This window comes from Bufo gargarizans, chromosome 3, assembly GCF_014858855.1.
Source record: "Bufo gargarizans isolate SCDJY-AF-19 chromosome 3, ASM1485885v1, whole genome shotgun sequence".
In the NCBI taxonomy this organism is placed as follows: Eukaryota; Metazoa; Chordata; class Amphibia; order Anura; family Bufonidae; genus Bufo; species Bufo gargarizans.
In genome coordinates, this window is record NC_058082.1 from 258525067 (window position 1) to 258550461 (window position 25395).

Below are 25395 nucleotides of genomic sequence, written 5' to 3' on the forward strand. Positions count from 1 at the left end.
GCTACATCTGTATGCAGACTAACATGCAGGGATTAATATGAATGACTGTAATTGAAAGCTTTGCTTAAACTTTTCCCATGAAGCTATATGAATCTTCTCAGCTACTCCTTTTCTAGAACATGCTGCCTGCAGAACAGATTGCATTTTCATGGTGAGAGACTAGCCATTCAGCTCAGGGCAATCTGACACAGAGTTGATGATAGAGAAATAACAATCTGACCTCCCTCTTACTGCCATACTAACATTTAAAGGGGTTGTCCAAGTTATATAAAAACCCTGGCAATCCCAGAAAACTGCCTAAAATAACAAATTTTTGTATACTCGCTTGTTTTTCCTCTGCTACTTCCTGCAAAGTGCTACAGAGCTTACCACTGCTCTTTGTCTGCAGTGGTGAAATTGTGTGATCGGCTGTGCTGCAGCCAATCACTGGTCTCTGCAAAGCCATCCTGTGCACGGCTGAGGCCAATGATTGGCTGCAGTGGTGAATTGTGCACAGAAAGACACCACTGCAGCCAAAAATATGATGTCAGCAGGGGGAGGACCGCAGAGCAGCACTCAAAGTAGGAGAAAAAACTGTTGAGTATCTATTGATTTGATATTTTAGTCCATTTACAGGGGTTCCCCAAGCTTTTATATAACTCAGACAACCCCTTTAAGCAAAGTAAACTCAGATAGTGCCCCTTTAAATCTTAAACTAAAATAAGAATTAGACAAATATATACGATATGACAGAAAAAAAAAGTCATAAAATGGATCTAGATCACTGCATTAATGCTTTCTCAAGGAAACATTCAATTGCTGTATGATGAAAATGACAAATTATAAAACAGGAGTAAAATCACACAAAACCAACATTGTACATACCTATACCATTACAAAACAAAAAAGAAAAACCTAAAAAGCACAAAGAGGAATATCTGACTATAAGGCCTCAGGCACACGACCGTATATATTTTGTGGTCCGCAAAAAAACAGACCTGCAAATAAAAATACGGATGACGTTCGTGTGCATTCTGTATTTTGTGGAACAGAAGAGCTGGCCCCTAATAGAACAGTCCTATCCTTGTCCGTAATGCAGACAATAATAGGACATGTTCTATTTTTTTGCAGAACGGAAACGGAATGCACACAGAGTAACTTCAGTTTATTTTGCGGACCCATTGAAATGAATGGTTCCGCATGCAATACGCAAAAAAAAAAAAAAAAAACGCAACGGACACGGAAAGAAAATACGTTCGTGTGCATGAGCCCTAAAACAAATGATGCAATTGCCTTTAGGGATAAGATATGAGCTAAATAGACATGTGACGAACAAAGAATACAAAACCACACACAAACTACAAAAGTTACCGGCGTCAGACGGATTGCTGTATGTAACTGCATGACAATTCTGAGCGTTTCAGCAAACATGCTGCGGAGTTCTCCTGAGTAGCAATAAACAGCATCGATCTTGGGCCACCAGTCCAGTGCAGACTTCAAAGATAAAGAGACAGATAAAATCAGGTTACAGTATTCAAATAAAATTGAAGATCATAAAAATAAAGGATAGCTCCCTCAACATGACTAGGATTCCGTGCACCTAAATGTACAAAACACACGTCTACTTGATTTAGGCTGAAATTAAAAATCTGATTTATTCCAGCTATCAAACAGTTAAATCTGGCCCATATGCCTGTGCAGACTACGGTATCAGCTGTTGGGCACCAGAGAATTTGTGTCATTGATGACAGGCTGCTGAGTCAGTGGTATTCAATACAATGGAGTGAGCGTTCTGCCTGCGAGCCCTTCTGTGCGTCTGGTAAGATTACTTCCTGACGTGTCCTATTACTCTAAAAGCTTCCTTCCAGCGCGATCATTAATGCAGCTATGGAAACCGTAGGAGACAGAATTCCAATACCCGTACTAGCACTGATCACCACAAGGCTTGGGATATGCAATCCTGGACACAAGACAGTCTGTTTATCTGATCGATTAGTTATTTTCTATTCAAGTAAAGTGTAAAACAGCCAAAAAAAAGTTTGAGTAAAAATCTGATAAAAAATAAATAAAAATAAATAATCAACTAAGAATTGTCAAGTTATGTGCTATAGTGCTAACGGCTGTAAATGCAGATCGGATGTAGAGACTTTAATTTCAATGAGGCCACAAAAAAGGCAGAGAGCACACCATGCGCTGTCCACATCCGTATGTTTATCCGCGTGAACAAGTCCCATTCTTGTCTATTTTGCGGACAAGAATAGGCATTGTTACAACGCGGTCTCTGCAAAAAATACAGATGTCCGTGCTGCGCTATTTAAAAAAAAAAAAAATTGTGGCTAGCAAAATACATACGGTCGTGAGAATGCACCCTTACTGTGGGTAGCCAGCGAATGGCTTCTTTTACACATAAGTTCCTTGAAGCATCTTTTTTGGCTTAAAAAAAAAAAAATCCTATGAACTTTATTTGTCTTTGGGTTGCGTTTTTTTCTTTAATTCATAGATTATTTTTTTACAGTCCTATAGAGAAGCTTAGAGGCAAATGCATAAAAAAAACACTATACCTGGAAAATGCTGCATTTAATGGTGCAATAATATTCTATTGATTTAGTGCCGATATCTGGGAGCCCTGTAGATCCTGAGGATTAAGGGCTGCAGCGCTATTTTAGTACTGCAACCCCATTCGCCGTCCGTGCCTGCACAACAGCACATGGGAATCTGTACAGGGCAAGATTGTGAAGGAGCGGGGGGGGGGGGCTAAACTAGAATTGCAGGGCTTTCATTCTCAGGATTGTGGTGTTCTCAGCACACAGAGCTCCCCACCCCTTAAATTACTACTGAACTAGGGCTCATGCACATGACCATATGCGGAGTCTGCATCCCATCCGCACATTTGCAGATCGGATGCGGACCCAATCGTTTCAACGGGGCCGCAAAAGATGCAGATGGCACACATTGTGCTGTTCACATTTGTATGTCCGTGCCACGACCTCGCAAAAAAGAGAACATGCCCTAATTATTGTCCCTTTTGCAGCGAAGGATAGAACATTTCTAAAGGAGTTTGAAAAAAATTGTGGCATGCACCAGCTTCCGTGTTCTACAGATCAGCTATTTGCAGACTGCAAAAACAGATATGAAATTGGGTGGCGCAAAAAAATTAATAAATAAATCATAATTAAATGTTTTTGACACTTTTGGAGCACATTACCAACGTATGGCAAGTGCAAATGCACAACAGATTTATCAGCCAGCCACTCTGACAAATCTGGCACAATTTTAGATGGTTTATTTTTTAAAGCGTTTTCCAAGATTTAATCTAATCAGTGGGGGTTATAAAAACCGGGACCTCCACCAATAAGCTGTTTTAAAAAAGGCACCGGCGCTCCTGTAAATGCGGCAGCCATTGTGTATCTGTAGTCTCCAAGCACTTTGCTGTACATTGTATAGCAGCTGTGCTTGGTATCGCAGCTCACCCCTATTCACTTTTATGGGGCTGAGCTATTGCTAGGCCATGTGGCCGATTAACGTGTCGTCACTTGGCCTAGGGAATGCTGAGAGAAGGCCTCAGCATTACTGCAAGAGCTGCTGCCTTCTCAAACAACTGATCAGCAAGATCCTGGGTCATCAGTATTTAAATCTCAGAAAGCCCCTTTACGCTGGGTTCACACCTGAGCGTTCGTGATGGAGCGCTCTGTATGCGCGATTGTACCGGCGTTTGCAATCGCGCATACAGAGACAAGCGAACGCCCATTGTCGCGCGTTCCCGAAAGTCTATGTACGGGAAGGTGCGACAAGACGCCCCAAAGAAGCTCATGTACTTCTTGGGGCGTCGGGCGTTTTACAGCGCGATCGTACGCGCTGTAAAACGCCCAGGTGAGAACCATTCCCATAGGGAAGCATTGGTCTCTCCTTGTTGAGCGTTTTACAGCGCGTAGGAACGCACTGTAAAACGCTCAGGTGTGAACCCAGCCTTAAGGATGTATAACAATGTCCTACGTTTGGGCAGTATGAGCACCCATGGATGATAACACATCTATTAGTGCTCGTTTCCACTGGCCTGAATACACAAGACATTTAAGGTGGGAGGAATGATTACTACCTCAGTTATCCCTCCCTTATTCAGTTCTCTTGATCATCAGCAGCAAATCCCAGATTACACAGGAAGATGGACTGCCGATAATCGGGCATCCTTCACCTGGATGAAAGATGCCCATCAACCAACAAACGTTTGTACTTTCATCAGCTGATCGATTATACAGGCCAATTATTGGGAACAAATTATTGGCTACTAGTAGGGATGAGACAACTTCTGTTTTCAAGTTCAGCGTACATGGTTCGGGTTATCTAAGAATTCTGTTATAGAGTTTTGTGGTCCGTGATAGCGGAATCCATAATGGAATTCTTAGATAACCCGAACCTTGTACGCCAAACTTGAAAACAGAAGTTCTCTCAACACTACACTGCCCCATTATGTGGATGTGAGGGAATAAAAAGAACACCATGGGGCACCATAACAAATGAATCAGTAATATACACAGAAGCATTTTATTTAAAGCGTAACTAACCTTTCGACAAACTTTGCATGATTCGATAGTGTGTACATACACAGGAAATATACACTGTTTATGGCTGTTATATCACTTGTATCTGGCTTTTTTATTTATTTTTACTAGTTTTCCCCTGTGCACACAATGTCTGGTTTGAAAGTCTCCTAGATCTGGTGAAGACTAGTTCCCATCCATTGCACATAGTAAGTAGAGAAGAATCTGCTTCTAGCCTTCTCTTACTCACTAAGACACAGCCCTAAGATCATGGAGGACATTAGAGAGAAGTGCTAATCTGTATGATTGTGAATAAAGCACCTTAGCGGAGATATAAACTTCCTATTTATCTCACTGTATGCCAAGTCTCGCCCAACTCCTGTTCACCCTTTCCCCCTTCCCTCTCCATAGACTTCTATTACCATGTGTAAAATGGATTAAAAGCATATTCCATTTAGCAAGGAGGTGTGGGCTGAAAACATGAGAACTAGACATTTCTCTAGGATAAGCACCGAATGTTGTGTATAAATACTGTAGTACTACAGATGAGCATTTTCTTTGACCTCATGTAAATACTTACATTGGTGATAATCCTGTGCAAAGAATTAACCAGCACATAATGAAATGTTGAAGGCGAGGACTGTGCCAAGCAAATCTGTAAAAATATATGAAAGCACATAACTATAACACCAGCACCAAAACATTCCAACTTAAAAAAACAGGTAATAAACATCAATTTAAATTTTAAGATTTCTAAAAAATAAATAAAAATAATTACATTACTTTTATGTGAGGAGTCATTATTTGAATAATTTTTGAAGGGTAGTTTCATTGTCAAACATGTCTGTTCCTGGAATAATTGGGTTATTCTTCATGGAGACAGCTGACTACAGTACTCGATAGTCTCTATAGAATGAATAGCGCAGCAGCGTGCATGCTGACCTGCAGCTCCATTCGGACGCGGGAAAGTGGCTCCTATTTTAGGGATCAGAAGGGGTCCCAGCAGTCGGCTCCAAATCAATCAGCTAATTATCCCATATTTGGTGGATAGGGAATAAGTTTTAGAGTGCAGTCAGACAACCGCAGTGTTTTGCAGATCCGCAAAACACTAACACCGTCCGTGAGCGTTCCACGCTTTGCAGACTGCACATGGCCGCAACTATAATAGAAAATGCCTATTCTTGTCCGCGATTGCGGACAAGAATAGGACATGCTCTAGCTTTTCTACAGAGCCACAGTTTAATGTGTAATGTCCGCCGCTTTTGAGGCCCCATAGAAATGAATGTCTCTGCAGCCATTCCACAAAATTGTGGAATGGCTGCAGACTCATTCATATGGCCGCCTGAATGAGCCCTTAAATTCAGCACAACCTCTTTAAGAAACTCAAATATTAAAGTTCAACAAAACAGTCAAATGTCAATCAAAATGATCCACTGTTAACGAGCAATTGCTTGAGCCAACCAATGACACAGATGTAACACATGTCAGACGTGTTAGAAATTTTCATCTGATAGTCAGACAATAGATCTCTTCAAAGAGTTGTAGTATATGGATGGAACCTTGTGCATTGTTAATAAAAGTTTTAGTTTGTTATGTTTTAAAACTAATAAAACCAAAATTTACAAAGAGAAAAAATAAAAATAAAAAAGTTCTCTAACCGAACTCCCCATCCTTCTCCTAGTGTCACTGAACATGTACAGTTAGTTAGAATAACTTTTACAACCACTATGGAATAAAATGAGCATAACAGTCAGTCAACTGTTAAACGGCTATTCCTACTTCAATCTAGTGTGTATAGCTACCTCTAAACATTAAAGAGGACCTTTCACCCCAAAAAAACATTTAACTAAAGACATAGCGTTACTTACATGCCCCCGGTATTGCTTAATCATGAATTCATTTTTCTTTCTGTGCCCCAGTCTGTCCACGCTGCCCCCCGGAATATTTCCCGACTTTTATGCTAATGAGCCATTCGGCTCAATGGCGGGCGTGGCAATCTTCTCCCTGGCACGGAGCGCATCCAATCAGCGCGCCCCGCTCTTAGCCAGGGAGAAGACGTTCCAGTTCTCGCGAGATTCTCGAGAACTGGAGCGATTTCATCTATCCGGAGCCGGTGCCATCTCGTGAGAACTGGAGCGTCTTCTCCCTGGCTAAGAGCGGAGCGCGCTGATTGGATGCGCTCCGTGCCAGGGAGAAGAATGATGGCACGCCCGGGAGAACTTTTAACACCAGCCCAGTTGAGCCGAGCTCATTAGCATACAAGGCGGGAAATATTCCGGGGGACTGCGCGGACAAACGGGGGCACAGAAAGAAAAATGAATTCATGATTAAGCAATACCGGGGGCATGTAAGTAACGCTATGTCTTTAGTTTAATTTTTTTTGGGGGTGAAAGGTCCTCTTTTTTACTAAATAAAACCATAAAATGATACGTAGCATTTAGCGATAGGTTTTACAGCAGCCATGTGGACAATAGCTACCCAAGTTCTACAGAAGACCCTTACCTACACAGACAATGGTGTTACCTGCCACTAATTTTATTTAAAAAATTTAATAAAATCACCATGCATTGTAATCTTGCCTGTGATACGATTGACTGCTGTAAGGTGAAATCTACAGAACAGAAAGTGTTAGCCTACTATGAGGCCCAGACTGAAAACTGCAGGATTCAGGATAATTTTAATATAGACTAAACGAAAAATAAATAAAAATCAAAAATTATTAATAACATATTAAACAAGGAATTTAAACAATAGGTCCTTTTCTGAAGAGGCTGCAGTAATTTAAAATAATTATGATTAAAGGGCTTCTGTCACCCCACTAAACTGTTATATTTTTTTTGTGTACTTCTAATCCCTATACTGCGATTTATCCATACATAATGTTATTAATCATTTTGGTTCAGTAGATTTTGCTAAAAACGTACTTTTATAATATGTAAATTACCTGTCTACTAGCAAGTAGGGCGGCTACTTGCTGGTAGCAGCCGCATCCTTTTATCATAATGACGGGATCGTTCTCTGCTGGCCCTGCCTGTTTGCATTTAAAATCTGGCGCCTGCGCTGCAGCCGTACCTGTGTTCAATCGGAGCAGGCGCACTGAGAGGAGGCCGCTCGCTCGCTCCATCCTCAATGCGCATGCGCCGATGACGTCACATCTACACCCGGCGCAGGCGCATTGAGGATGGAGCAGCCGCCTCTCAGTGCGCCTGCGCCGATTGAAGACAGGTACGGACGCGGCGCAGGCGCCAGATTTTGAATGCAAACAGGCAGGGCCAGCAGAGAACGATCCCGTTCGCTGGCCCTGTCAATCAACATGCGGAGGGGGGGTCATTATGATAGGAGGATGCGGCTGCTACCAGCAAGTAGCCGCCCTACTTGCTGGTAGACAGGTAATTTACATATTATAAAAGTATGTTTTTAGCAAAATCTACGGAACCAAAATGATTAATTACATTATGTATGGATAAATCGCAGTATAGGGATTATAAGTACACAAAAAAATAAAATAAAAAATGCTTAGTGGGGTGACAGAAGCCCTTTAAAGCACAGATCTCAGAATGGGGGGGATTGCAAGAGAGGCAAGGCATGGACACACAAAACCAGCTTAGTAAAGAAGTTAAAAACCTATGTTACAGAATAAACACAGCACACATACTTTGAAATGCTGGTTGTTGTGAGGGTTGATCCTAAAGCAAGAAACAAGGCAGTCAATCATAAGATCCACATCTGCATTCTGGTTTCCTGCACCTCTCGAGAAAGGTTTGCTGGGATTGAACAGCAAATTCTAAAAAGACAAGGGGCACACGTTAATTAATGAAAGCAAATTACTAGAGGGGCTCAATTAAAATGTGAGCATAAAGAACACTGGATTAGGGCTTATGCACTCGAACATATTTGTTCGACAGTGTGCATTCCGTTTCCGTATAACCGCATGGGCTGCAAAAAAAAAAAAAAGATGTGCTATTCTTGTCCATTTTGCATACAAGGATGGGTATTGTTACAAGGGATCCGGGGGAAAAAAATGGATGAAATACGGATGTCACACGGACGTCATCTGTATTTTGACATATGCACTGACAATCTGCAGAAACAACTACCGTTGCACTTTTAAAATCTGAACAGCAGGTCAAATTCCTAGCAGAAAATGTTGGCACTGTACACATGAGATTTTTAAAATCTGTACTTAAAGGGAACCTGTCATCAACGTTATGCCGACCTCACTGAGAGCAGCATAAACTAGTGTCAGAAATGCTGATGTCAGTGCTGTGTCACTCATCAGTTAATAGTAAGTGGTTGCTGAGAACCAGCATCATAATCATTGCAGCTCAGGCCTTGAGAAGAGTCAAATCTACCTGAGAAGAGTCATGGGTATTATAATCTCCTGCTCTCACCCATCTGCTGATGATTGGCAGTTCTCTCCTAGACAGAAAGGGAGAAAACTAGGTAGAAGACTGTCAGCCATCAGCAGGTGGGCAGGAGAGCAGGAATTCATGAGTAACCAGGACTCTTCTCAGGTGGCCGGGACTCTTTTCCAGGCCCAGTCTGCAATGATTGTGATGTTGGTTCTCAGCAACCACTTACTTTTATCTTATAAATGACAGACCGCTGAGATCAACTCACCTGTCTCTACTTTATACTGCCGTTAGTATGGGCTGCATAAAGGTGATGGCAGGTTCCCTTTAAAGGGGCTTTTTCCATTTAAAACAATGGGGGCATATACCATTAGTTTGCAAGGTCGCAGTTTTGTGCACAGTCGTTTTGAAGGCTACAGAATCTACACACAAAGATCTTCCTCTTCTGGGTTTTTCACTCATGTCTATTTTAGAACCATTTGCCTTTTTCAGTAATGTTGGAATAATACACACAGGAAAGAACAAAGGAAAGCTAACAATCCACATGTGGTTTTTATTAGCCTGGGCAATTAGAGATCTCTCTCTCTCGATAGAGATATATAGATATATATATATATATGAATAAAGAAATTCGGCGGCACCAGTGACCGGGCTCAGGTGCAAGGTCCAAGGGAATTTGCTTCTTACCCTTAAAATACGTAAAAAAATCGGACAGCACTCCAAGACTTGAAAAGACGTGGTGTATTTATTCACCCATGTGGGTGGGTGAATAAATACACCACATCTTTTCAAGTCTTGGAGTGCTGCCCGATTTTATATATATATATTTTTTTATATTTTAAAAACTTTTCTTTTTTACTTTTAATCCACCTAAGGAAACTCAATCGTGGACACTGTCCATAGACTTTGTGTAACACAGAAGGCACCTACCAGCAATTGCGCCAGCTTAGCTCCTGAACCAGCGCCATCTTTAAAGCACCAGCAGCCACCGGATACGTATGGCGCATCTCACCAATCATTTATAAATACCAGAAATTAAACTAATTTCAGAGCGTAAAAATGTACATTGACAATGCAGGTAGTGCTTTCAGTACATCAGGAACAGTTGTTTCTAAATCATGAACAGGAAAGCGGAAGCCTACCACATATCCGTGTTTTAGACATTAGCATCACACCTACCTTCAAGTCAATGACTAAAGACTGGACAAGATGAAATATGACGGAATTATCCTCCCAATTGACATAAGTGGAAGCCTTGCACAACTTGACACAAGCAATTGCAGCACTTTCAGTCAGTGGTTTTCCTACGCCATGCCCAGTTAAAGCTTTCCTGAGGTTTTCAAGAAATAGTTTCTGCAAACAGAGTTTTCATACGAGTTAAGCCAGCAAAAATGACTGCTTACAAAATGATCAATTTGATGTAGGCAAGAAAGAAATGGGAGTTTTACAGTAATGAGGTTTAATGCATATTTCATATGTGCAGTAAGTTGTAAAACATATGATTTGCATGAAATACACCAGCTATGTGAATATGGTTTACTACTTTAATATTTAGCCTTAATTTATAAAGCTGGCCATTCACATTAGACTACTGAATGCCACCAGCTATTCCTTCAGGCGCCCCATATACATGCATGCTCAATTTGGCTAAGTGTGCATGTGTCCTGAATGGGAAGTGGGAAAGAGTCCGCAGTCCTCACAGAACAAAGGCAGGGGTAAACAGGCCATAGGCCCTTCAGAGAAATGTCCCAGTGGGCAGATGCCAAGGGGGCCACCCAAACCCTCCTCACTGCCAATGTCTTGGTACGTAATGAGCACTGGGAGAATCAGGTACTTAAAGGGAACCTGTCATCTGGATTTTGGGTATAGAGCTGAGGACATGGGCTGCTAGATGACCGCTAGCACATCCGCAATATACACTCCCCATAGCTCTTTGTGCTTTCATTGTGTGAAAAAACGATTGTATAGACATGTAAATGAGGCAAGTAAGAAGCCCAAGGAGCTGTCACTAACATTTTCGGAGCCCAGCCACACCCCGCATACGCCGAATCTCCTCCTTGCTCCTCGACGTCACAAAGCTAGAGCGCCGTAATCTTGCGATGCACAAGCTAGTTGCTGGACATGTATTGACAGCTCTTAGGTGGTAATGTGACTATAATGAGGGCAGAGTTCCGGTGAGAGGCTTTCGGAAAAAAAACTACGAAATGTCCGACATTTATTCCAGCAGCCTCTTGCCGTGCCTCGCCGGAATTTCCCCCCCCCCCCCCCCCCCCATTAGAGTCAATGGGGACGGAGTGGCAGTCCGGAGGCACACGGTCACTAGCAGCAGGACGGATCCGACAGGCTGTTCACCCGACGGAATAGTACAATACATCAATCAGGAGTCGCACTCACCAGATCTTGCGGTCAGCCGGAATGCAACAGCCCACCTGGAGCCCTAAATCCACACAGCCTCCTAAGTATACAGTCCAATGAGCAATAGCGGAGGCAGCATGTCCGGTGAAAAAATCCCTTTATTGGGGACTGTTTATATGTAAAAACGTGGTTACAAAAGAATTGCTACGTTTCGGCTATGACATAGCCTTTGTCACCCGACGGAACAGCCTGCCAGAGGTCTGTGCCGCTAGTGTGAAAGTAGCCTTAGAGGGGAGTTTATTGGCAGTATTCGATCTACAATTTTATAGATTGTAAGCTCTTGTGGGCAGATTACTCTACGTCTCTGTACCAGTCTGTTAATAGTTTCTTGTATTTTTATATTTATGTAACCCTGTCTGAATGTACAGCGCCATGGAATGAATTGAGCTTTAAAATAAATAATTAATATTTTTCTTATTCTTCAATTTTCTAAAATATAAGGTATGATTTAAATTTTGTTGAAGGACGTAAGGAAGATTTTTTTTTTTTTTTTTTACATCTTGTGGTATAAAACAAGAATAAGGATTTACCCAACTCACCTTGTTCATTTTGTTTTCTTCTACAACTTCCTTAGAAATGTCCTGGATAATTTCAGGACACAGAACTAGCAAAATGATCTGCAAGGGCCATACAGCTACTTTCCGCTTGTTGCTTTCTGCAAAATTGTCCACCAAGTCAAATAACTTCTCTGCACAGTCTGGAAGTTACAAAAGAAAAATCTGTTATTTTCATGAACATATTCAGCATTAAAAAAAACTATACCTGTAGATCAAAAGCCATCTATGTGAAGTAGTGATAACAATTCAACAGTTCCAGATGTCTTTGAAAATACCACCACACACTAGAACATGCAACAGTGAGAACTGTCTTTAAAACCAGCACCGTCCCCATTACAGAACATTACTACCTTTTTAGTTCTCTGTGGTCAATGTACGAAAATACATCCGTATAAGGGCTTATGCACACTAACGTATTTTCTTTCCGTGTCCGTTTTTTTTTCTTTTTGCGGACCGTATGCGAAACCATTCATTTCAATAGGTCAGCAAAAAAAAAAAAAACAGAAGTTACTCCGTGTGCATTCAGTTTCCGTATGTCCGTTCCACAAAGAAAATAGAACATGTCCTATTATTGTCCGCATTACGGATAAGGATAGGACTGTTCTATTAGGGGCTGGCTGTTCCGTTCTGCAAAATACGGAATGCACACGGAAGTTATCCGTATTTTTTGTGGATCGCAAAATACAATACATACGGTCGTGTGCATGAGGCCTTAGGGTGAATTCACACAAGCGGATGCATTTTGAGGTCTGCAAAAAATTACAGATAACATTTGTGTTGAATTTTTATTTTTTTATTTTTTTGCGCATCCATTGTAATAATGAATATACTTGTCCAAAAAACTTACAAGAATAGGACATGTTCTTTTTTGGGGGGGGCTACGGAACGGACATACAGGTTTTTTGCGGACCCACTGAAATGAACGGGTCAGCATTCTATACGCAAAAAATGCGGATCGGATGCAGACCAAAAATACAGTTGTGTGAATGCAGGGATGGGCGATATCAAAAATATTCCCACGATAACGGTATTTAAAGGGAACCAGTCACCACGTTTTCACATATAAAACTGAATGTACCTTTAAGCTTGTCTACCTTGATAGTTCCTAGCGATTCATCCATAACCTTCTCAGGACTAACATGTCCTAGTATATCACCCTCTAATGCTTTCCCGCCGTTATGCTCATTAAATAATTCCTTTCCCTCACACCATCAGCGCCTATTTCCCTCCCACTAGACTTTGACAGCAAATCTCCCCCCTCACCGCTTGTGATCTCGCCCGAAATCGCGCACTAGCCCTTTCTTAGTTAGGCTAATCAGATACTTAAAGAGGACCTTTCACCAGAATTAAACTTCTAAAGTAACTATACAGGCATGTAGAGCGGCGCCCAGGGACCTCCCTGCACTTACTGTTATACCTGGGCGCTGCTCCGTTCTCCCGTAATTGCCTCCGGTATCTTTACAGTTAGGCTCCACCCAGTGGAACCTGCCGGCGCCTCCTTCTCCCATGCTGCAGCGCTGGCCAATCACAGCGCTCAGCTCACAGCCTGAGAGGCTATTTTCTCTCTCAGGCTATGAGCTGAGCGCTGTGATTGGCCAGCGCTGCAGCATGGGAGAAGGAGGCGCCGGCAGGTTCCCCTGGGTGGAGCCTAACTGTAAAGATACCGGAGGCTATAACGGGAGAACGGAGCGGCGCCCAGGTATAACACTAAGTGCAGGGGGGTCCCTGGGCACCGCTCTACATGCCTGTATAGTTACTTTAGAAGTTTAATTCTGGTGAAAGGTCCTCTTTAAGTATGTCCCCTCACGCCACTACGTGCTGGATTGTTCTCAACTATCCGGTCCCCCTGCGACAGAAGATAGCGCAAGTAATTAGGGAGTGCGCATTACTGCGGGAACTAGGTAGATCACGTGGTAGTGTGGAAACACTTACGCAACGTCGTCTTGCCCGTACTGACTATTGCGAATGCGCAAGATTTTAATCTATAGGGGCGTTTCTTAGGCGGAGCTGAAAAGCTTGACTCCCAGAAAACCAGACTCTTCTCTGGTCACACAAGTAAGATTTGACTCCTTTATGTTAACTCGCATAAAAGGCGGTAAGTACAAAAATGTATTACTTTTACTTATTTAATTCGTCTGCAGATGAAATTAAAAGTGTAATTTATATGTTTAGGGTAACACAATGAACATTTAGAAATGCTCAATGAGGGTCACATAGTAGAGGTGACAGGTTCCCTTTAAGAAATGTATCGCAATAACAATATACATCGCGATAAATACCCATTTAGAAGAAATAAAACAATGCTGAGACCCCAATCACCACTAGAATGAGGGGGGGGAAAAGTGCTCACATATCGCGCTCTCTCTCCTCTCTTTGCTGCAGGAGATGGGTTCAATAGAAGTCTATGGGCCCATCTCAATTTCGTAATCTGCAGGTAGGAGAGAGCAAGATATGTGCACGCTTCACTCCCCTCATTTAGCGACCATTGGGGTCTCAGCACTCTTTTGAAAACTCAGTAACCCGTTCAGAAGGTGCCATGTTTTATACAGGAAATTAGAACTCCCAGCAGGTCCTGAAGGTCTACAACCATCATGGACTGCTGAGTTTTGTAGTTCCATATAGAAGGGGGGACTTTAACCAGGAACAGCAAATAGTATTTTAAAGGGGTTATCCAGGAAATGATAACCTATCCTCAGGATAGGTCCTCAATATCACATTGGAGGGTGTCCAGGTCCCAGCACTCCTGCGATCAGATGTTACAAGGAGACGCCGTGCTCACTGGAGCTCCGGTAAGCACTGCGGCCTCCTCACTGGTTACCAAGCACAGCGCTGTACATTGGATGGTGGCCGTGCGTGGTATTGCAGCTCAGCCCCTTTCACTTCTATGGAACTGAGCTGCACCTAGGCCACGTGACCGACGTACAGATATGCCACATGGCCTAGGAAGAGGCAGCTGCGGTCACAGAGCTGATCGGCAAGGGTTCCGGTGTCAAGTCCCCGCTGAGTTAATATTGATGACCAACAAGGAGGATGGGTCATCAATATAATTTACTGGATAACCCCTTTAAGTATTTTCAGTATGGAAAAGTGAAGAAGCAAATATCATTACATACAATATCACTTTCTAGTCCCATAATAATTAATAAGATAGGTCATTATAATATTGATAGTGGCAATACTAAGGATCCCTTACGCCTGCCAATACTCAGTGAGCAGCCTTCTGCTCCATGGGGTGAGACGATGTACATACATCTGTCTATGCACTCAGCACAGCCATCTAGGCAGGAAAGGAGCGCTCCATGTGGCAGTGATACCTTTAGTAGACACACGCACTCCTCTATAAGTAACCTGGACCTGGCTGGGAAGTTCATAGGACCCGACCTGAGCTCTGAATCCGCCGCGCAGCCTCAGTAAACAGGATGTGGGCGGTGACAAGGCAAGACTCTCCAAGCTGATGGGTTAGACCCGCGGATGCATACATATCAGCAGTGCAGCACCCGCCCAGCAGGCACTTTACTAAGCCCAGCTGCTTGCTGAACATTAGCAAGTAAACTGCCTGCTGGTCGGTTGCTGCACTGCAGCTGATATACACATGTCGGCAGGAGTGCTGCTTGCTGGCGGCATCTGGAGCCTTCAGAAGTCTTGACATTCACAGTGCCCATTGTAGAACCGGTCAGCACTGTCAAGTGCGACCACTCCTATGAGGTCACTAAAATACAGCAGTAATTAAGAAACGGTGATATCTCCATTTCTTAATAGCCCGGTATATAGTAAATACTGGTGTGACAAACCGCACCTGGTCTGACGTCACTGTACGCCAGGATCACACAGTACGTTTTCGTCTCTGGTTACCAATACTTGACGTTACGCCCTCCCTGGGAGTACGTAACGCCAGCTTGGCAGTTTTACACTAACACCACCAGTCCACACGGGCACAGGGAGGGACAGGGAGTGAGAAAAAGTGGCCCACGCGACCTACAGCGTGGCACAACCCTGACAAGCTGGGAATGCCCTTTCACTGCCCCAATGAAACAGAGAACTGCCAGCCTGGTAAACAGCCACCAGTTGCTCATTAGATATAAGCCCAGTCCGTTAATGGGGTTATATAGGGTCAGTAACCAACCCAGGTAGCATATAATATAATACCGAGCCACGTACGTGAGGATTCGTGAATCGAGACAAAAGAGCGCAAGAATAAATATAATATTCAATTGCCTTAAGGGCACACTAGACAACACTATACACATACAGATTATATACAATGGTCTGATATGCAAATACAGATTATGGTACAATCAGAGTAAGGCTACATTCACACGACTGTAGTGTTTTGCGGATCTGCAAAATACGAATACAGGCCCGTGTGCGTTCCGCAATTTGTGGACCGCAGATGGCCGCCGCTATCATTAAAAATGCCTATTATTGTCTGCAATTGCAGACAAAAATAGGACATTCTCTATATTTTTTTCAGGGCCACGGAACAGAACTACGGATGCAAACGGCACACAGTGTGCCGTCTGCATCTTTTGCGGCCCCATTGAAATAAGTGGGTCCATGCGAGTTTCGCATAATTGCGGAGTGGATGCGCGCTCATTCATACGGTCATGTTAATGAGACCTTAACAGATCAAATCAGTTACTGGATATGCATGTTGGCCTTTAAAGCTGTAATCTTGCATGGTTGGATGCTACAGTCAAACGGTAAGCGGTGACGTAAGCAGGATTTCCAGGTCCCTCCAAAACACAATACCCGGCGTGACTTCCCTTCAGAGAAAGACCATGGCCACTGCCCTGCATGGGCACTTTAACCCTTAGTTGGTCACACCCCTCCCCCTGGGAGGATCCCACTCCCCCCTCGCTTTGGCCTGGCAGCTAGAAATCCATAAACACATTATGGGTCACAGCTCCTCACCGAAAGGTCATAGGGAGATTGTTCTGGTTCCAATGGATCCACCCAGAGCGCTGGTGCTTTTGGAGACCAAACATGGCGTTGTTGCTGCACTTCTACCTTGAGTTCTGTGCATCTAACCAGTGTATGTCTGAGATGTACGGTCATTTCATAATTCCTTGTGAACTCCCAGTTTCATGAGGCATAGAGAATTAGTTTGTTGTAGTTGACCAGCTCAACCCCCGAGCATCACTTTGAGGCAGGGCCATCTGTGGAGCCTGTTTCTTCTGCCAACTACGCCTCACTCAGAGCAAATGGGCAGGCATTAAATCACAACTCCTCATATTCCTCACAACCAGTAAATTGGCCAGCCCTTTGTGAATGGGGCCTTCAGCAAAGAAATAAATGACTAAAAATCCAATACGGCAGGACTTTAGCAAGAGATGAAAGCGCAACTGGTTGGCTGACAACTGCGAAGACCAAACTCTGTTTCAGGCGACAACTACTGTGTGTGTGTGTGAACTCACTGTTATAAGAAGCCGTACCTGCCATATCCGTCTGAGGTCTCTGGTACAATTTTGTAAACTCATCAGGATAATTTTCTACCCAATTCCAGAATGCCTGCAAACCATAAAAAAACCTGATGTCAGCTTTTACTTAAAATGATATAATAATGTATTAGGATCTCAATAAACAATACAAATAGAAACAAGACCGATTGTCACCAAGTAACCAAGAAATTCAGTATTATACCAGGCACATTGCATTGTAGGCCTAGCTCAGCTGAATGTAATGATAACTTATTTCTGTTGCTTCGTTCTGGAGAAGAAGAAAAATAAATTTGTCTCCACAATCCAGGAGAAACGGTACAGTGCGGAAGGGTGGCACAGATCTGAAGACCACTAAAGCACTACGGAGTGCTTCTGTGGGGTTTCTGTCCGTGTCTCCCCACTGAGCAGTTAAGTGCAACAAGGGTGAGCCCAAGCCACTCTGTGGAACCCCTACTCCTCCAGCCCTCCATCTCCATCCTGATTAACACGGCCAGGCAAGATAACCGTCTCAAGGAGATGCAAGGACTGGAGGAGGATGCAGGAGAAGCAGAGGTGCAAACAGTGGTTTGGGCCCATCCTCCGAGCACTTAACTCCTAATCTGCTTATGGATTAAAAGTCGTTTTTCTCCAGAATGAAGCAACAGATCATGGAAGTGAAAACTATAATTACACTCAGCTCAACTATCCCTACAAGACAATGAGTATGGTTTAACAGTTTAACCAATGACTCCCCGTCTGAATTGCCCAATGGTGCACATAAATGACCACCACTCCATTCACGGTCTATAGGACTGTAGAGTACACATAACTTTGATTAACTTTTATTAACTCTTTCTGGGAGGGAGATGAGAAAAACAGCAATACTGCTACTGAGTATTTACTTTATACAATTTATAGCTTTTTTTGTATAAATTGCATAATATTTTTATTCTCTTGGTCAGTACACGTACAGGGATACCAAGTACATATAGTTTTTTTCTGTTTTACTTCTTTTGTTCAATAAAACCCCTTTTTTTAAAAAGGAAGAGTATATTTCTGCAACTTTTATATTTTTATGGAATTGTGAGAGGACTTTTAGTTTTCATTCGTATCATTTTGGAGTAAATGACGCTTTTTGATAGATTGTTATAAAGTTTTTTTAGTGGCAATAAATTAGCAATTCTGTCATTTTATTTTTATTTACGGCGTTCACCGTAGGGGATAATTTACATGATATTGTAAAAGTGCAGGTCGTTAAGGATGTGGTGATACCAAGCATGGGGGAGATTTTATTAATTTTTTTGCAATTTTTTCATTTAAAAGCATATTTTCAATAGAATTTTTATTTTTTATTTTTTCCTGGAATTTTTATTTATTTCATAAATGTGTTTTTTTTCTACCACATGGGGACTATAACATATTTTGATTGATTTTGAAATACAATGCACTATCCCTATAGTGCAGTGATAGGCAAACTGCAGCTTTCCAGCTGTTGCAAAACTACAACTCCCACCATGCCCTGCTGTAGGCAGTCTTTGCATGCTGGGAGTTGTAGTTCTGCAACAGCTGGAGAGCCGCAGTTTGCCTATCACTGCTATAGTGCATTTCATTTTAATGTCAGTGCTTTACTGACACTGACCAGCAGGCTGTGCCAGAGAGGCACAGCCTAATGGAAAAGTGCTAAAGGTTGGTTTGGGGCCTATATCAGAGTCCAGCCAGCCTTTAAACACATCGGCACCCCGCAATCGCATTTGCAGGGTGTCGCTAGGGGACAGAGGGAGTCCGCTCCCTCTGTCAGCTCTTTACATGCAGTGGGCACCATTTTAACGTAAAGCGTTAAACAGCCCAGATCTGCACTCCTGACAGTCCGGGCTGTAAGAGCAGAAACGCAGCTCTCACGTGAGAGCTGAGCCCCAAGGGACCCGTGCAGCGCTTAGGCTACTTTCACACTTGCGGCAGTGTGATCCGGCGGGCAGTTCCGTCGTCGGAACTGGCCGCCGGATCCGCCGATCTGCTGCTGCCTGAAAGCATTTGTGAGACGGTTTCGGATGCAGATCCGTCTCACAAATGCATTGCAAGGACGGATCCGTCTCTCCGCTTGTCATGCGGACCGACGGATCCGTCTTGTACATTTTTCGCATTTTTACCGATCTGCGCATGCGCATGCCGGAACGACGGATCCGGCATTCCGGTATTCTGAATGCCGGATCCGGCGCTAATACATTCCTATGGGAAAAAATGCCGGATCCGGCGTTCAGGCATGTCTTCAGTTTTTTTCGCCGGAGAAAAAACCGTAGCATGCTACGGTTTTCTCTTTTGCCTGATCAGTCAAAACGACTGAACTGAAGACATCCTGATGCAAACTGAACGGATTACTCTCCATTCAGAATGCATGGGGATATGCCTGATCAGTTCTTTTCCGGTATAGAGCCCCTGTGACGGAACTCTATGCCGGAAAAGAAAAACGCTAGTGTGAAAGTACCCTTAGACTGGGCCACCATAAAAAAACTAAAAACCGCCGGCCCAGCCTAAGGCCCTTTCGTGAAAACCATAAAAAGGAGTATGGGTGGTAACTAACAGGTTAAAAGGTAACAAAAATATAAATAAAGGGGGGCAACGGTGCTGCTCTGATGGCTCTGTCCCTGCAGCTTTCATTGGCTCTGCACAGTTTTTAAAGCGTATCAACTAAGAATATAGTTTCTACAGAAGTGAACACTAAAAAGGCAGATGAAAGCCAAGCGTACAGATCCACAGGACAGCAACCAATAGAATTGTCTACATACCTTTTCAAGACTGTTGATAACCGCCAGCTGGGCCACCTTCTTCAGCGATTTAAACTTGAAGACTGTCTCTAAAAAACAAAAAGATCAGTCAGGTACATTACAATAACATTCTATTACCCCAGTACTAAGGAAAAAAACATCACAAGTTGGTATCACTTGCATAATGTGTGCCCTTGCCACTCACCCTGCAAAAGCCTTTTAAGTTTTGCGCAGTCCACGTTGATGTACTGTATCAAATCTATATCATGGACATCAGCGTTGTCCTCAGAGCAAACTGTCAGTTCTTGTAGCCTTCAGAGAGGAAACAACTATGTCACACACCATACAGAGATCCTGCACTAGGGTAGTAAAATATACACCTCAGCTCAATACACAAGGCTCCATATACTTTTAGAAGTTTGAGATATATTCAAAAAAAACAAAACCAATATAAAAGTATATAGAAGAGCACTAGAAACCTCTGGGACAACATTATACAGCTTTGAAATGGAGCAACTTATGTATACACATATGCAATAAATGTTTCTAGAACATCTAATAGCATGCAAGCCACGAGACCAAGCATAGCGAGAACGGGCTCCAACTAAATACAGTGGTTTGGAATGGTGAACCCCAAAATATTCTAGTGCGAGCCAGCAAAGGAGAGGTGAGGTTTTTATTTTTTTTCTAGCTCATTTCTAATTAACACTGAGGGTTTGATGTGAGGTCTGATTGGGGGTCTGAGCTGGGGTCTTCTTAACATTGGGAGTCCAAGATGAGGTCACACGAACATATCGTATTTTGCGGATCTGCAAAACACGGATCCCGCCCTTGTGCCTTCCTCAATTTACGGAACGCCCTTTATAGAAATGACTATTCTCATCCGCAAAAAGGACATGATTCATAATTTTTGAGGGGCCACGGAACAGAGCAACGGATGCGGACAGCACATGGAGTGCTGTCTGCATCTTTTGCTGCCCCCTTGAAGTGAAGTTAGGGCTCATTCGCACGACTGAGGTTTGGTTACGCATTCGAGCTGCATTTTTTTGTGGCTCGGGTGCGGAAGCAAACCACGGCCGTGTGAATGAGCCCTAACACTGGGGGTCTGAACCGAAGTCTAATTAACATTGGAGGGTCTGATTGGTGGTCTGATCTGAAGAAAAGTACTTTTTTCTTTTTCCCTCCTCTAAAACCTAGGTGTGTCTTATGGGCAGACACATCCTTGAGGGCAAACAATAAGGTACTCTCCACTTAATTCCCCAATGTTTCCAGTGCTTTAGCTTCAGTCATCACCTCCAGTTTCTATTTACAGGCTGCAGCAGTGACACAGTTGGAGACGTCACGTCACTGCTGTAGCCAATCACTGGCTTTTCGTTAACTCGGATATCCCCTTTACACTAGTATTCATATGTAACATATCTGAAGAGGTGACTTTGTGACATCTGCTTCCACCCTGAGATCTAACCAATCCCATAACTTTTTAGATACTTCTCTATAAAAGTTCACACCTTGTTGAAATCCGACTGAAAACTGCATTAAAATTATTGCAGCTTAAAGAAAACAGGACTCCTGATGCAGAAATCCGGAGCTCGGCTGCATGCTGGTTTCCCTCCCGATGCGTATGAATAAAATGGCAAATCTCGGGTAGCAGCTGCTTGACAAGCATCGTCTCGTCCAATCGCATACAGTCTTTTGGTTGCTGAAAGAGTAGAGAGGAAATCTCAAATATCTTGTGTTACATCAAATAAGAATGCAAGATTTTACAGGATCTGGTAGCAATGCCAACTATTACCGACCTACTGCATGGATATTGCATCACAAATAGAGCGATATGACACAGCCTTGAAATCAATGGATATCTTTTGTCCTCCTAGGCCAATATTTTATTTAGGGCTCATATATACAAACGTATTTTCATTCCGTGTCTGTTCCGTTTTTTTTTGCGGACTGTATACGGAACCAGTCATTTCAATGGGCCCGCAAAAAAACGGAAGGTACTCCGTGTGCAATCCATTTCCGTATGTCCGTATTTGTGTTGCGCAAAAAAAATAAAACATGTCCCATTATTGTCCGCATTACAGAACAGGATAGGACTGTTCTATTAGGGGCCAGCTGTTCCGTTCCGCAAAATACAGAATGCACACGGATGTCATCCGTATTTTTTGCGGATCCGTTTTTTGCAGACCGCAAATACATACTGTCGTGTGCATGAGGCTTTAACAAGAGGTTATCTAACCGTTTCTCAACTCCAGTCCTCACGACCCCCAGCATTTCATGTTTTCTGGATTTCCTTAGTATCGAGCAGGGGATATCGCTATTGTCAGTGCATCTGTGGGATATTCTCAAATTATAGCCAGCAGGTGGGCCCCTGGGGACTGGAGTTGAGAAACACTCCTCTAGGTTACAGCTCCAAGTAGCAGTGGCAAAAAAACACTTTATGTGGTGGGCATGGTCAAATGCTCTGCTGCAGCTTATGGCCACATCACCGCTGAAGCCAGCCATTGGCTGCAGCAGTGCAAGTGACCATGCAGTGCTGACTGTAAAAATTCTGGAGACCAGAATATGGACACAGAGGAAGCACAGAAGAGTGGAGTGGTCAAGAGCAGGTATGAAACTTCTGTTCCAGGAGGCAGGCTACAGGCATTAGATAAAATGTAATTATTGGTAAACCCCTCTGAGGGTGCTGCCACATCACACTGCACTTAATTTTAGCATGCATTTTTGCAAGTGCTTTTTGGGGTGGCATTAGTCACACAATGTCTTATTTTTTCTTTTTCCTAGAGAAATCCATTGGAAAATTGCCACCAAAAAACACGCCCAGAGCATAAAACACTAGGAAACACTGCCTTAAAAGTCGCTATAAATAAAATGCAGTATTTCCTATTGGCTAGCGTGTAACATTTGGCTGTGTTTTATGTCCCAAAATAAAAACCGTGGGTCCCACCTCTGGGACTTTAATGGAATGAAGAGAGCTGCACATGCTTGGCCTCTGCTTCCTTCTCAGTGGTTGCAGGAAGGAGGTTGGAGGATCCCCGTTCTGGAGACAGATGCAAGTCCCAGAGGTGAGACCCGAATCTACTAGACACTTACATCATATACTGTGGATATGTCATGCAAGCCTAAGACGGGAGAACACCTTAGAACAGGAAAAGGCTGTGGCCACACAGTGTTTTTGGCCTTTATCAGATATACAGTATATATGAGCATACCAGATAATGTCCAGCATTGCATACTGTAATGAACCCATGGCCTTATACTTTGCAGGCATGTCCTAGAAGTTCAGTACTGTGTTGCAGTTGGCATTAAAACATGTTCCTACAGCAGCAAATAAAAAAACTGCTTTTAAAAAATGAAGAAGAAAAAAACTGCAGGTAAGGCTACTTTCACACTTGCGGCAGTGTGATATGGCGGGCAGTTCCGTCGTCGGAACTGCCCGCCGGATCCGCCGATCTGCTGCTGACTGAAAGCAGTTGTGAGACTGATCCGGATGCAGATCAGTCTCACAAATGCCTACTCGGCACTCCCTCAGTGCGCCTGCGCCGATGACGTCACCGAAAGAGAAGACGTCATCGGCGCAGACGCACTGAGGGAGTACTGAGGAGGCAAGCCTCCTTATCTCAGAGCGCCTGCGCCAAATCAACACAGGCACGCGATTTTTGAAATGCTGACAGGGCCAGCCGGAGGAGGAGATCGCGGCTGGCCCTGTCAATCAACAGGAGGAGGGGGCGTTTTTTTGCGGCTGCGACCAGCAAGTAGACGCCCTACTTGCTGGTAGACAGGTAATTAGCATATTATAAAAGTACGTTTTTTTTACATATCTACAGAACGAAAATGATTCATAACATAATGTATAGCTATATCGCAGTACCCCAAAAATAATAATAATGAGTTTAGTGGGGTGACGAGAAGCCCTTTAATGCCTGATCCGCACTAATACACTTCAATATAAATTTATGCCAGATCCGGCATTCCAGAAAGCGTTCAGTATTTCTGGCCGGAGATAAAACTGCAGCATGCTGCGGTATTTTCTCCGTCCAAAAAACGTAAGCGGGACTGAACTGCTGCATCCAGAACGGAATACTGTCCATTCAGAATGCATTAGGATAAAACTGATCAGCTTTTTTTTACGGTGTTGAGCTTCTAGGACGGGACTTAATACCGGAAAACAAAACCGCTAGTGTGAAAGTACACTAAGACTAGACCTATATAAAATTTAAAGGGTTTGACCCAAATTTTTTTATCTCATCTAGCCCTGCAACACCCTAAAATAAGAAATGATCTTACACTCACCCCTTTCTCCAACACTGCAGCGTTGGTCCAGTACTTTGCTGTTTGCTTACAAACTGCAGCGAGGTTGCCAGTATAGGGCACATGACCGCTACAGCCAATCATTGTACTCAGCAGTGACGTTCCAAACACCTGCACATCCCAGAGTCTGTGACATTCACAGACATGTGCAGGTAAGAGGAATGTCACTTGAGCGAATCTATCTTTTGGCAGATTCGAGTTTGGGGGTTTAAGTGAATTACGTAAGATTCAGTTCTCACGGAATCCATAACGTAATTCAATGCCGGCATGCCAAACTAAACGCCTTTAGAGGCATTCCATTTTGCATTCTGTCATAATACAAGTGTATGGCCAGCAGAACGGAGCCCTCGGAGCTGGCCATACACTTGCTGGCATTGAATTATGTGAGAACAGAATCCATTACGCAATTAACATCCTCGACTCTAGTAGCTAATCACTGTTCTCAGCAATAGACCATTGAGGACAGTGGCTGCAGCCGTCAGATACCATATACTGGCACATCCCCAGTGTGTGAACAAGCAGAGGCAGGAGTTAGTATAGGATCATTTTGTGTTGATCTTTGTTGAGATTAACTCTGACAACCCCTTTAAGTATCACAAAGACAAAATTGTATTACTTAGCGTGGCAGAAATGTACAGAAAATGTAAGATAAGATCTTAGAAATTTTGGAAGAACAGCACACTATGAACAGACAGACGGAAGGGGTGTCCCCAAGGGAAGTTCGTTCAGGTTTAGTAAACTAGGAAACACCTGCAAAAGCCATCCTTACAGTCTGGCAATGACAAGATCAGCTGCTGCAGGACGCACAGTAAGAAAACAGATTGCACTTTTCCTCCCTCCGAACCACTCACAAATGTAAAATGCACTTACAAATGTGCTGCATTTGGCCAAATATATGTTCCAGCGGAGGAAGCACTCATTAAATCACATGGTGACTGCTTATCCTGCTATACACAGACCGGCCTCATGTCTTGGCAGACCACTAATCACATTATGCCATTCACAAGCAAAAGATGTACTAGAAAGGAGGCATTTTATTTTAATATAATTCGCATGGTTTACACGAG

General features: G+C 43.2%; 1 protein-coding gene across 1 annotated transcript in view; it reads right to left on the reverse strand.

The window, feature by feature from the left end:
* NF1 (neurofibromin 1) overlaps positions 1-25395 on the reverse strand; it is a 192512-nt gene that overhangs the window by 164032 nt on the left and 3085 nt on the right. Inside the window, 9 exon segments of the mRNA XM_044285074.1 lie at positions 1351-1473; positions 5098-5172; positions 8173-8301; positions 10049-10222; positions 11824-11981; positions 17274-17349; positions 20042-20109; positions 20226-20332; positions 21529-21719. Coding sequence (XP_044141009.1) covers positions 1351-1473; positions 5098-5172; positions 8173-8301; positions 10049-10222; positions 11824-11981; positions 17274-17349; positions 20042-20109; positions 20226-20332; positions 21529-21719 — 1101 coding nt within the window.